This window comes from Bicyclus anynana, chromosome 26 (genome assembly GCF_947172395.1).
Source record: "Bicyclus anynana chromosome 26, ilBicAnyn1.1, whole genome shotgun sequence".
Taxonomy (NCBI): domain Eukaryota; kingdom Metazoa; phylum Arthropoda; class Insecta; order Lepidoptera; family Nymphalidae; genus Bicyclus; species Bicyclus anynana.
Genome location: NC_069108.1, coordinates 4,111,526 through 4,125,748, shown reverse-complemented (window position 1 = coordinate 4,125,748; position 14,223 = coordinate 4,111,526). Strand labels below are relative to the sequence as shown.

Below are 14,223 nucleotides of genomic sequence, written 5' to 3'. Positions count from 1 at the left end.
AGTTGTAAAACTCTATAGATAAACTTATTTTATTGTTTATTATGAAGTAAGAAATGTATTTGTAGTCTGTCTTCGGACGGATTCTGTTGTTTTATGGTAACACTGTATTTTACTGTCATTTCATTTTCATGAATTCTGCGTGTCGATCAGCAAATTGGGGCTCCGCGAAAACTAGGTCGCGAGTATTGATTTTTACCTAATATCCGACAAACAAAGGCTTTGCGTTCCCCAGTGAAAATAAAACCACCCGTAGTCTCGTGGAAGGAGAACGTGCGCCATGCCAGTAAGTGCTAATTTATACTTACATCATACGCGTTATCATGTGATTTCCGGAAAGTGGCATGATTTCAGTCATCGTTTTTCATTTCCTTTTTTTTTGCATGAAAACCGTTTCAAACGAAATTCTTATTGGAATTTCAATTTGGAAACGCTTAACAAGGCAACGCGGCCTACAAAAGCTGTGTTACAATAGTTCAGAGTCGAGAGTTGAGCAATCGAAAAATTCAATATTCGTGAGTCATTCCTAATTTGTGTCATGGTCGTTTATGTACTTAAAACGTAACTACTAACTACGCAGACGTACAATAGTACAAAACTACGCAATACGGAACACGAGGGCGGTTGTTTTTTAATTATTATTCCATAAAGAAGTGGGTTTTTTTTTTAGTTTTTTTCTTTTGTTAGAACGCCGATCTGCCCGCGCCGACGGTCGAAAATGTCCGGGTGGTTGTGCGCGTGCGCCCCATGGACCAGAAGGAGAAGCTCGACGGCGCGTACAACTGCGTGTCAGTCGACCCCGTGCATAACACCATAGCGGTCACTCGCAACAACGTGAGCCCCCCGGAGCCCCCGCGCATATACGCCTACGATGCCGTCTTCGACACCAACACGAGCCAGGTACGAGAATCACTTCACATTGAATCATTCATCAGGGCTGCCAACATTGACTTCTCTTCTTCAGTGAACAAATAAAATAAATTGGTTAATTTCAGTTTCTAAATTTAGGAGAACCTTTTAGGAGTAGTAAAAACTACCTCTGTATTAGACGGCTCTTCCATAGATAGTACAGAAATAAACAGTAAAGCTCCTTAATTGTGCTTCCTTTATTCGGGTTATTTCTATAAAAAAATTGTGAACCAATTTCTATAATTGCGCCTAAAAATTTCGTTATTCATGGATCTGATTGACTTGTAATCTTCAAATTTAACTTTAACTTGCAAATACTGCTGAAATTATTTAATGGAATAGTAATTGAGACAGTAAAATGAAGGTTTATAAATGGCACTTCTGAATATCAATCTGAATGGATAAGAAGCTTTTAAAAATTGTCTAATAAGAAAAAATAACAAAATTCTTTAAACCATTGTCTACAACTGATTAATTAACATTATGCTCAAAAACTTCAATTAATTAATTTTTTTCAAACATTTATTTATTAGTTTACAAAATACATATTGAAAATGAGCCTAAACATAGTCCATACGGCGAACAGAGCAGTTGCTCCAGGCGGCAAATCCTAAAGGGCGCCTAAATGAGAAATGGTATAGGTATATATGATTAGGAGCAAACAGAAGAGGTGCCATATTGGATTTCGCTCTATTCTAAAATTTACTTCGGGCTGGTGCTGACTGGTCATTATGATTGTACTTGTAGTTAATATTGTAGTGCTAAGCGTTAACTGTGGTGATTTTTATCATGGGACATACTGAAATGTGTAATCATCATCATCATACATCATTAACAACCCATATTTGGTTCTCTATTGAGCACGAGTCTCCTCTCAGGATGAGAAGGGTTAGCCTTAATCCACCACCCTGGCCCAATGTAATTAGGTAGACTTCATACACCAATTTAAGAAGATTTAAGGAAATTCTCAGGTATGCAGGTCTCCTCACAATGTTGCTTCACTGTTTGAGACATGTGGTATTTAATTTTTACTTCAAGTATATAAATTTCTAGCATTGAAGGTTGCCTGGTAGAGATTGCTACTAAGCGATATGGCTGTCTTATGTATATTACTTATTTTGTATATTTCTGTTTTATGTATTATATTCATTATTAAGGTGTAAAAATAAGCATAAATAAAATAATAAATGATATTTCCCACATTCAACCTGACTTCATGGGTTCTGTAGTTCAATCCTTTGTTTGTTTTTTACAAGCAAATCAATGGTGTTTTTAAAATTTGAGCAGATAATGCTTACAATTTTGAGTTAGGTATACCTTATCATTAATATTAATTGAACATAATTTTTGATAATCTTGACTTGCACTATGGAGAGTTCGACAAACACTTTAATCAAAGCTGTAGTAAATCGAATTCTTTGACAAAAAAATTTGATTGTTTATCCTTTAAAATGTAAAAAAAATGTTATCCGTATGAATTATATTAGTTTCTGTATATTGCGGAGTTGCATTTAAAACTTTATAGTCCAAACCAGTGATGTCATCCACATGAAATTTAGTTTTTCACAAATCCTTCTGGAACCAAGGATTTACCGTTAGCCTATGTGTTAATCCAGAGTAAAATCTATTTTCATTTTAAATTTCAGCTAAATTGGTTCAGTAATTCTGCCGTAAAGAGTAACAAACATGCAAACAAACATCCATTAAATTGACAGGGTATTAGCTAACTACAACATATTAAAACTTAAAAAGGTATCAGTCTATTTAGAGCTGCCAATTTAAAGATAGTGTAGTAGTATATATCTTTATCATTTTCACTTTCATTATGAAGTTCTGATAAACTTTATGACCTCATTAGGTGTTTCTATGTGCTATGATTATTATTCATTAATATGATGTAGCTGTTTTAGTTAATACCTTCAGGCAAGAGTGAATAAATTATCTTCTAGGTAAGCTCGCTCCCACTTAGATTTCATGACATGACAGTTTGTTTTCTCTCTGTCTCTTCAGAATTATGATCAATACCCTCTGAATTTTTCTTTTTTTTTAAATTAAATTTTTTTAAATTTTTTACAAGTTAGTCCTTGACTACAATCTCACCTTATAAATCAATACAATCAATACAATCTAAGATGGAAGCGGGCTAATTAGTCAGGAGGAGGATGAGAAATCCACATACCTTTCGGTCATGACATCATAGCGGAATGTTAAATTGCTTATACTATATTTAAGCATTTTTCAATTTTTCTACAGAATAAAAAAAAACCTGGTGTATTTTTTTTTTTATAACCATGACAGCGTTGCAAGTAGTATGTATGTGTGGCCTTGTTTCAAAATGCTCTAACGCTATAACCTCGTCGCAGCCTTCGACCGCGCGTAGTACCTGCTCACTACTAGAGCATCAAGGCTGCTTTGTGTTTGATGTTTACATTACATACATATAGGGTTGGCAACATTTTTTTTAGAAAAATATAGTATTTTTCATATTCAAGCCGTAATTATTATTACTTTAAATAGTTTAAAAAAACTAAAGACACGCTTTTAGCTCGCACTAAAAATTACAAATATGGGATTTAGGTCACGTGACTATTTTTTCGTATTCCTGACAGCAAATCCTTTCATTTGATATCCATATCATGGGGGTTGATTTCAAACAGCCAGTCGGCCAAAGGACTTAATGAAAATATAGTATTTTATGGAATAAGTAAAAATAGATGAAGATAATTATTGTTTGTAGGCTATTTTATTAAAAAAAATCTATATTTGTTACCTAAACGTACCTGATGCTCTATGTATTGGTGAAAACTGCATTAAAATCCACTCAATGGATTATGAGTTTGTCGCGAACAGACTCACAGACAGACAGATATTATGGACTAGCAAGCGCCCGCGACATGATTCGCCCTCAGACCTCTTTAATCCGGCCCTGTCGTTAAGTTAGCGGACATGTACTTTTATACTACCTTCCTGCCTTTCAACTTTCAACGTCAAGCTGTTTTAAGATTTCGTTTTTCATACAATGTAATTCAAATTTGACAGCCTCCGTGGCGCAGTGGTATGCGCGATGGATTTACAAGACGGAGGTCCTGGGTTCGATCCCCGGCTGGGACGATTGAGATTTTCTTAATTGGTCCAGGTCTGGCTGGTGGGAGGCTTCGGCCGTGGCTAGTTACCACCCTACCGGTAAAGACGTACCGCCAAGCGATTTAGCGTTCCGGTACGATGCCGTGTAGAAACCGAAAGGGGTGTGGATTTTCATCCTCCTCCTAACAAGTTGGCCCGCTTCCATCTTGGACTGCATCATCACTTACCATCAGGTGAGATTGTAGTCAAGGGCTAACTTGTAAAGAATAAAAAAAAAAAAAATTCCGACTATCCATGTAACACACGCCTATCTATATTTATCTATAAGTATTGCATTTTAAAGTTTAGCTACGTCATAATTATAAGGATGCGTCTAATCATCATTTTAAGATCTCTTTACAAAACAAATATTGTTTACTCCGATAATACATAAAACATTCACATTCTTTGAACATTTTTAATTAATTATCGGTAAAGAAGATAACGTCAGAGTTATGGGAAATACCGCAAGCACCCTGTATATTTAGAAGATGGAATAATTGAGGTAAACACAAGTTCTTCTTCGCGTGTACATGAGTTAACTTTCATCATCCATTTAATTCCAATACAATTAACATCTTAACAATATATGTAATCAGTTTACATATATAAATTTAAAAAAATCAATCCCTATGAAGATGATTTTTTTATGAATACTTAATATACTTTGTTTTTTATTTAACCTATAATCTATATACAAAAACTTTCAATCACTGTTTAAATCCTACAGGGATTAAATTTTCAAGAATACTTTAAATACCTTGTTATATATTCAACCACTAGTTTGTATATTATTTATTATTGTAAAACCTCATTATCATCATCATCATCATATCAGCCGATGGACGTCCACTGCAGGACATAGGCCTTTTGTAGGGACTTCCAAACATCACGATACTGAGTCGCCTGCATCCAGCGAATGTCTGCGACTCGCTTGATGTCGTCAGTCCATCTGGTGGGGGGCGACCAACACTGCGCTTACTAGTGCGGGGTCGCCAACGTCCATCGGCTCTTTGAACTATGTAATAAAAGTAACTAAAACTTCATTAGGGGTGGAATTAAAAAAACTTGAATCGCTATAATGTTACGTATTTTTAAATTTAGATTTTACATAAATTAAAAGATTTTCCATAGGATTTTTTTTATTTTTTTATAGTTTTTTATTAGATTCTTAAAAAACAGCTGTTATTTTGAGTTATATAAATACATACAGATAACATGCGTGTACAACTGTACAGTGTGTATAGATAGTAGAATGTGGGTGACCTAGTTAAGTTTGCTATGCTTGTTGTATGTTGGTAGTAACTACGAACAAAGAACTCCTACATTTAGGTTATCTAAACATTTATATATATACTAGCTGACGTCATGCGATTTCACCCGCGTGGTCCCCGTTCCCGTAGGAATACGGGGGTAAAATAAAGCCTATAGCCTTTCTCGATAAATGGGCTATCTAACACTGAAAGATTTTTTCAAATCGGACCAGTTCCTGAGATTAGCGCGTTCAACCAAACAAACTCTTCAGCTTTATAATATTAGTATAGATTATCCCGTAACTTTGTTGCTTTTAAAGTTTGTTGTACATTATTTATACGTAGTTTTTTCTTTTAGGCATCACACGCAAAGGTAGCTGTTTTTTTCCCGTTGTTGTAAAAAAAAATCTTTGAATAAATCAATATGTCTTATTGGTCATAGTGTAATGTTATAGAAATGAGAAATATAAGCAACGCGAAAATAATAACTTTATAGACTTTGTAATGTTAAGGTAGCATTTGGTTCATGGCGATCGGGTCGTATGACCCACTGCTTAGTGTGAATTTATAAGAAGCACTAAACAAATATTGAGACAGCGAAAAAATCATACGCATCAGTGGGTCGTACGACCGCGACCGGGTCATACGACCCACTGCTTAGTATGATTTCATATGGAGCACTAAACAAAGGCGGTCGCGCGACACGGTTTCGGGATTTGTTAGTGCTCTATATAAATTCATACTATTCAAACGGTCGTGCGACACGGTGATTATTTTAGCGGTATGATTTACTATGGAGCACTACTCCATATAAAATCATACTAAGCAGTAGTGGGTCATACGACCCGGTCGCGATCGACAAGAACTGAATGTTACCATAACAGTAGAGGAGCCGAAAGGGGATTTTTGCAGTTACTCGAGCGCGAGATAAACATGAGGGACTATACCTTACACTTTGTCGAGTACCTCCACCGAGTATGAGCCCTTAATATTGGTGGGTACGTTTAGGGCAACCAAAAAAAAAAGTAACTTCATAAATACTCAACCAGCACGTCAGATTAAGATAAGGTAGGTGAGTTGATAGCTAAAAACTGCACATTTCGAAAATCTGACGATTTGAGCGTAACGTAATGGAATGGGAGGGTTTCAAAGTTACAAAATTAAACCCTTATATTTTAGTGCTCGAGGTACGAGTGCGATTAATTTTTTACTTATTTTTAAGGAAATAATCTCATAATTAATCGCTAAAATTTTCTTACAATTTCAGTAAGCCAAAGTAATAAAAATTTTTAAAGTCTGTAGTTTTTTTTCCACCGCTAAAAGCGGAAAAAGTAAATAACCATTTATTCTTCCTATAATTTAATCTACCAAATGTAATCGGTCTCAATGACGCTCGAGTAACTGCAAATTTAGCATCCCGGGCTACTATAAGTATGACATTAATTTATTTATAATCTCCATGTGACATCATGAGACATCAAAAAAGAAGAGAAGATTATGCAGCAAACACTCGATGCGCCCGCCATTCCTCTCGACTAGCGTATTTCTATCGTCAGTCTTGTCGAATGGTGGGTGGGTCATGTGTTAAATCAGCACAGAAGAAAGAAGAGAAGATAAGAAGACTACAAATATACTAATAATCTTAAACTGAATTAGATATTGGCATAAAAACTATTTTAAAATAAATTCCCATGTTAGTGGTATGGTTAACAATATTTAACTAAAATATCAATTAATTTATAATTAAAAGTTATTTTCTGACATTTTATTATACTTCCTTATAGTAATGTTTCAAGCTTTTTTCTAAGAAATCTTTAAAACCAATGTTTTGTGTTTATACATTTTACTTTCTTGATTTAAATTATTATAGTATTGCCATTTTGAATGAAGGTATAAATTAAAGTATACTTCTTAGTAAGTGTTTACTAAGATGCCTTAACTAAAATTAAAGAAGAATGGAAGAAAGAAGAAGAAGAACATATAGACGTAACATTCTTAGTGCTTGCGTCCCGGGCCGGTCCCGCGCGATGCTATGACTGCCTATCGCAGTGCATCGGGAATGTTACGTTGAATTATCATCGCTGAAGAAATCGTGAAGAAGAAGAAAGAAGAATGAAGAATTTATGTAGTTTAGTCAATAGTTAATTAATAACTTTTAGTTGTATGTTATATCCTCTATATATATATTATCTTAATATATAAATTCGAAAGGTCATTCATCACAAAATCACAAAAACCGCTTGAAATTGATAAAGACGGAAAAAAGTAATTTTTAAATTACTTTGATTTTTTGATTTTATGTATTTTAAAAATTAATAACTCATAAAATAAAAAACTTTTGTTAACTGTTTTAACACGATCTTGTACCCTTACTAACGGCGACGCCATTTTCAGCGCAATATTTATATCAATAAACTAGTGGACCCGGTCAAGCTTCGTTTTGACTTATGTGCACTTCTTCCCTATCCCTACTCTACCCTACTCCTACCCCTTGACTCTTAAACATTTGTATGAGAAATAGAAGAAGGTTGTTTTTATGGTTTTTCCAGCAATTATTCTAATTTTTCTCACCTTTTAAACCTTCTCTATACCTCCACGAACATTTCAAGACCAAGATAAGATAAATCCGCTCAGCTGTTCTCGAGTTTTAGCGAGACTAACGAACAGCATTTCATTTTTATATATATATATATATATGTGTAGCCAGACTTCCAGAGTGCTAGATTTTTTAGTAAAGGAGATGGTCCAAAATTGTATGGAGCCCAGGTCCAGTCATTGTACCTTGGCGGAAATAAAAGAAAATGTTTTTTTCAACTATTTTTGATTATACAAATCTACGGATTCACTTTAATTCTTTCGAAATAATATTCATTATCTCCCAAGAAATGCAACACTATTATGGGTAATAATGGCGGACTGATGACGTTTTCAATGCAGTAATCGATTTGACGTTTGCTGTCAATTGTCATGTCATAGTTGCTTTAGGGGCGCCATTTTGATTTATCTCAAAAACTTGTGTTTTAATTTTATTTATTTCTTTTTATTTAGTTACATTTATTCACTTAATTTTAATATGATCCTTGTATTTTTTAAATTTTACACCGGGTACAAGAGTGGAAATGAAATGGACCATCTCCTTTCTCATCTGTAAGGAAGTTTTTTAACTGATATTTTTTGAATTATAGTCAAAAAGCTGAGGCGATTAGGTTTTTGTTTTGAGATTATAATAACTGCAATTTTTGTTTAAACAAAATGAAAAAAATACGCATTTTTTAGAATTCTATTCCGCGTCGAATAAGATATCGCTTGTATTTTTCCTCCCATTCTAACGATTATAACGGTGTGAATAACAAAAATACCAATCAAATTGAGATCCTTCTCCTTTTTGAAGTCTGTTTTTCAAAGGGTTTGAAAGATTTAAAAAAAAAGTTTTCATGTTTTAAGTTACGTTTTTGTACGAATATAATGGTTAATAGAGTATTGGTTAAATATAAAACAACGTGTTTAAAGAATTACGGGGTTAAATAGGCTTTGTTCCAGTCAATAGTCTTGTATTTCTTTCTGTTCTGAAGCTACGAGTGTGGTTAATTGTTTTTTTTTCAAGTAAAATTCTAGAAAAAAAAAACTCATCAATTATAATTATTTATTTATGCAGTATTTTTTTTTCTTTAGAAAAGAATAAATAAATAAAAAAAAAGATGTCTCTACGCCGAGTTGGAATCGAAACTATGATAACGTCGAAATGTGTTGGGTTTATTTTCGTTACGGAATTTCTTTATTATGTCGCTTTGCCCAAAGCTCGCGATAAAAGTATGCCTAGCTTTAAATAAAGATTTCCGCTAGCCGAAATAAGGGGGCGTTCATAAATTACGTGAAATGTTTTAGGGGGGGAGGGGGTCGAGTCAAATCTCATCTAATCTTACGTTGGAGGGAGGGGGGTCTCGGCAAATATCACGTAATTTTTTTTCTGAATGAAACAAAAAAAAAATATACTATTTTGGTCAATTTAATCCAGATTGTACATGCTTAAGATTTCCAGAAATTTCGAAAAAACACCTCACGTAATTTATGAACGCCCCCTAATAAATATTGTTTTTAAAAATGTTTCTAGTTTTCTACCCCACCGCTGAAAGTTAAAATTTTATCATATTATTATTTTTCCTATTATCTATTGAATCAAATATAATAAGTCCCCGCGACGCTCTAGTAAATCCACATTTAGCATCATTGGGCTCCTCTACCACTGGCAGCGGCGTGAACAATGTTTTCAACTAAGGTAGGCGGAACTATTCATACAAATCGTACTTATAGTGTTTTTCAGATAGCATGGGCACGGTGACAGTCGCCTGTATGACGTTCATAATACGGCAAAAAAAATAAATCATCAAAATCGAAACTGTTTCTGAGGACTTTCAGAAAATGCTTGTTTTATGTATTAATTTACTCCACTATGAGGTGTGTAAAGAATATTAGCAAGTAGTGGTCAAGTAGCATGGGTACGGTGACAGTCGCCTGTATGACGTTTATAATACGTACTATTATCGTGAATCGCGGCAAACTTTCAATAGTGAAACGGACTGTCACCTGCACCATGCTACATGAAACGAACTGTGTAAAGTGCACGCCACTGACTTCTGGTACGCTGCGAGTGCCATGACGGAACTGAGCAAGAGCACTAAAAAGTTATTTTTTACTAGCCGACGCCTCACGGTTTCGCCCACGTAGATCCCCCCCCTTCCCCTAAAGAATAAAAAAATTTACTGTTGAAGAAAATAAGGTTTTTATTTTAATAAAAGGTAACACATAAAGTACCAAAAGAAATGTTTTTTTTTTTTATAATAAAAATATAAATAAATAAATATACTTAAACAATACACATCACTATCTAGCCCCAAAGTAAGCATACAGAGTAGCTTGTGTTATGGGTGCTAAGATAGTTGATATTATAATATTCATATACATTTATATACTACATATAAATACTTATATAATGTATAAATACACACAGGCACCCGAATAAACCCATGTTCATCACACGAATATTTTCCAGTTGTGGGAATCGAACCCACGGCCGTGGATGCAGAAAGCAGGGTCACTACCCACTGCGCCACGCGGCCGTCTAAATGTCTTTGTAATATTAATGTGATGGGTGTGCTTGTTTCTTGTAGCAAATGGATTCAGTGTTAGGAGTAATTTTGGACAATTTTAACCTTTAATTCTGACTCGGTATCAGTTATCAAGCTACCACGTATATCTTGTCGCGAACCCCTTGCCTTCGAATGGCGAACCCCTAGGGGTTCGCGTACCCCACTTTCAAAAACCCTGGTATAGAGGTAAAGTTTATGGTGTTATAGGGTGCTATATTTGAATCTACCGAACTGATTTTTAAATTCCTTTTACCAATAGAAAACCACGTTATTTGTAAGTGACTTAATAATAATAATAATTTAATAATAATAATTTATTTGCTAAAACATGGGTTATAACAGATACAATGAATACAATTCACAATTATTAATGGGCCAAACATGTTTTGCCACAATTTAGGCGTGCAAATTTTTAAATCCAGTAATACAATATAAATGTTCAAATTATTTATATATGTTACATGTTAATTTGATTGAAAATAAAGTGACATACAGGAAATTTACCACAACTATACCAATAATGAAATAATTCTAAAGTAATGGAAATAATAAAATATTTAAATAAAGTTTATGTCAAATTGCGAAAATATAATTAGTCAAATTGATTTTAATTTAAAAAAGTCATTTAATTCGTAAATACTATTTTGACTGAGGGCATTAAAAATATGTTTTTTGAAACTCTGTAATGGCATTCCTTTTTAACCGACTTCAAAAAGGAGGAGGTTCTCAATTCGGTCGGTATTTTTTTTTTTTATGTATGTACACCGATTACTCAAAGACGCGTGGACCGATTTCAAAAATTCTTTTTTTGTTTGAAACGGTATAGTCCCCATTTGGTCCCATTGCCATCATGACAAGATCTGATGATGGAATCCTGGAGAAATTGAGGGGAACTTTCGAAAATTATATGGGTGTCTAGTGTGTTCGTGAACTTTTCCATTTAGTGCCTTTAAGAAATACAAAATTATGAAGGTTTAAATCGATCTGATGATGGAGTCATAAATAGACGAGGGAACTCCTTGGCGATTTACAGCAGTTACCTTGTGTTTGGGCTTGATTAATTTGTCTTGATGAGAACTTTCCACATAAATAGGTTGTGACTGTCATTTAGGGGTTTGGTGATGAAGACCAAGGACAATTAAGGGAACTCCTTAACAGTTAACAGTAACTACCTTGTGTTTGGCCTTGATTAATTCGTATTGCTGAGAACTTTCTACCTAGATGAGTTGTGTCTGTTATTAGGGGTCTGATGATGAAGACCAAGGTCAATGAAGGGAACCCCTTGACGGTTTACGGTAGCTACCTTGTGCTTGGGCTTGATTAATTTGTATTGCTGAGAATTTTGTACCAAGATGGGTTGTGACTGTCATTAGGGGTCTGATGTATTCGTTTGAGATGAAATTTTACACTAAAAATTGAAAAATAATAAAAATTTTAATAAAAAAAATACAACCGACTTCAAAACCTAAAAACGTACCCACTAAACTAAAAAGCGAAAAATAACATCATAATATGTTCTACCTGCTGATCAGTATGAAGTCGGTGCTTAGCCGGTGTTGTCTTAATTTAAGCCATTTATGACAGGACCACATGAAACAACATTGTCTGCAAAATCTAAATCTATAAGATATGCTCACATGGCTTGAATTAATACATCACCGGCTTAGCACCGCCTTCATACTGATCAGCAGGTAGAACATATTATGATGTTATTTTTCGCTTTTTAGTTTAGTGGGTACGTTTTTAGGTTTTGAAGTCGGTTGTATTTTTTTTATTAAAATTTTTGTTTTTTCTGACAGGTGGTTATACGTTTTTACAGCCATGCAGTATACATTTCTTTTAAAAAGAGATAGTTTCTGTACAGGTATCTCAATTTTATTTCTTTTACGACCACTTTTTTTCTTAGGAAATAGAGTAATATTCTTTTTCACAAATACACACAGCTCGAAAATATAAAGTGCGGGCAATGGCAATATTTTCATTTTTTTGAATAGTGGTTTGCAGCTATCAATAAAATCAGCTCCACAAACAGCACGAAGACAGCTTTTTTGAGCTCTGAAAGCTCGTATTATGTCTACAGAATTACCCCATAATATTAGACCATAACGCAAGACAGAAGACACGAATCCGTGGTAAGCTAAGAGTGCTGCTGCTTCAGATACCGTTCTTCGTAGTCTGTGTAGGACGTAAGCAAATTTACTTATTTTTGAACAAACTTTATTTATGTGTTCCTTCCAATTACAATGCTGATCTATTATAATACCTAAGAAGGTTGCAGTATCAGTCTCTTTTATATTTACTTTATTATATGTAATATTTAATGAAGTTAAATTATTCTTATAATATGTTTTAAAATTAATTAATTGTGTTTTGTCCAAATTAATATTAAGATTGTTTTTAGTAAGCCATGTATCAATATTTTCCAGAGCTTTTTTTATTTCAATTTCAAGGGTTTGCTTATTTTCACCTTGAATGATCACCGTGGTATCGTCAGCAAATAGAATTGTTTTTTGTTCAGTACAAAATGGCAAATCGTTTACGTATAGCAAAAACAGGAGAGGTCCCAGAATACTCCCTTGAGGTACTCCTACACGATTATAAATTAATTCTGATCTGTAAAATTTTTTCTGGCTTTTAACAATTTTGGTCACTTCTACAAATTGAGTTCGGTTGTTTAGATAACTATTAATCCAGTTGTACGCATTCCCTCTAATGCCATAATTGTATAGTTTATACTATAGTTTAGCTTATACTATATTTATCGTCGTATTCTCGAAAGAACGGGATCTACGTGGGTGAAACCGTGAGGCGTCGGTTAGTAATCTCAAAACGAACAATTTTTTTTTTTTTATTCTTTACAAGTTAGCCCTTGACTACAATCTCACCTGATGGTAAGTGATGATGCAGTCTAAGATGGAAGCGGGCTAACTTGTTAGGAGGAGAATGAAAATCCACACCCCTTTCGGTTTCTACACGGCATCGTACCGGAACGCTAAATCGCTTGGCGGTACGTCTTTGCCGGTAGGGTGGTAACTAGCCGCGGCCGAAGCCTCCCACCAGCCAGACCTGGACAAATTAAGGAAATCTCAAGCTGCCCAGCCGGGGATCGAACCCAGGACCTCCGTCTTGTAAATCCACCGCGCATACCACTGCGCCACGGAGGCCGTCAAAAGCCGACCTAGCCTAGCCTAGGCCGAGGTTAGGTTAATGATAGATAAGGGGTAATATCTGGATCTACATTAGTTAGTAAGGGTTCGCTGTCACTTGGAAATTTTAACAGGGGTTCGTAGAGCTGAAAGTTTGAGAAACCCTGCTCTATACTATTAGATTCTATCTAGATCTATTTTCTCCCGATTCCTATTATTATTTTATATTATATTCTATCTAGATCTATTTTCTCCTGATCCTATTTTCTAGATCTATATTCTATCCTGCTCTATACTATTAGATATCTATACGTGTAGATTTGTCATGGCGGTCGAAATTCGGTCAAATATTTATCGAGCGAAGTAACGCAATGTAACGCTTTCCATTTTAATATTACGGTGTACTTGTAAATTATGTTTGTGGTTATTTTTGACTAGTCGTTTTTTCGTCTCCACTGCGCTAGCGACCATGACGACTTTGTGTTTCTGTTTACTCATTTGCATTTGTTCTAACTTATTTTAGAACTGACGCCGCAAGGTTTCACTCGCGTGGTTCCCGTTCCCGTAGGAATACGGGGATAATATGTAGCCTATAACCTTCTTCGATAAATGGGCTATTTAACACTGAAAGAATTTTTCAAATCGGAC

General features: G+C 34.6%; 1 protein-coding gene across 1 annotated transcript in view; it reads left to right on the top strand.

Moving 5' to 3' along the window:
- The first annotated feature begins 112 nt into the window (after positions 1-112).
- LOC112050934 (kinesin-like protein KIF3A) overlaps positions 113-14,223 on the top strand; it is a 56,302-nt gene continuing 42,191 nt past the window's right edge. The window contains exons 1-2 of the mRNA XM_024089349.2: positions 113-283; positions 685-897. Of these exons, the coding sequence (XP_023945117.2) occupies positions 278-283; positions 685-897 (219 nt within the window). The 5' untranslated portion in view covers positions 113-277. The remainder of the gene's footprint in view (positions 284-684; positions 898-14,223) is intronic.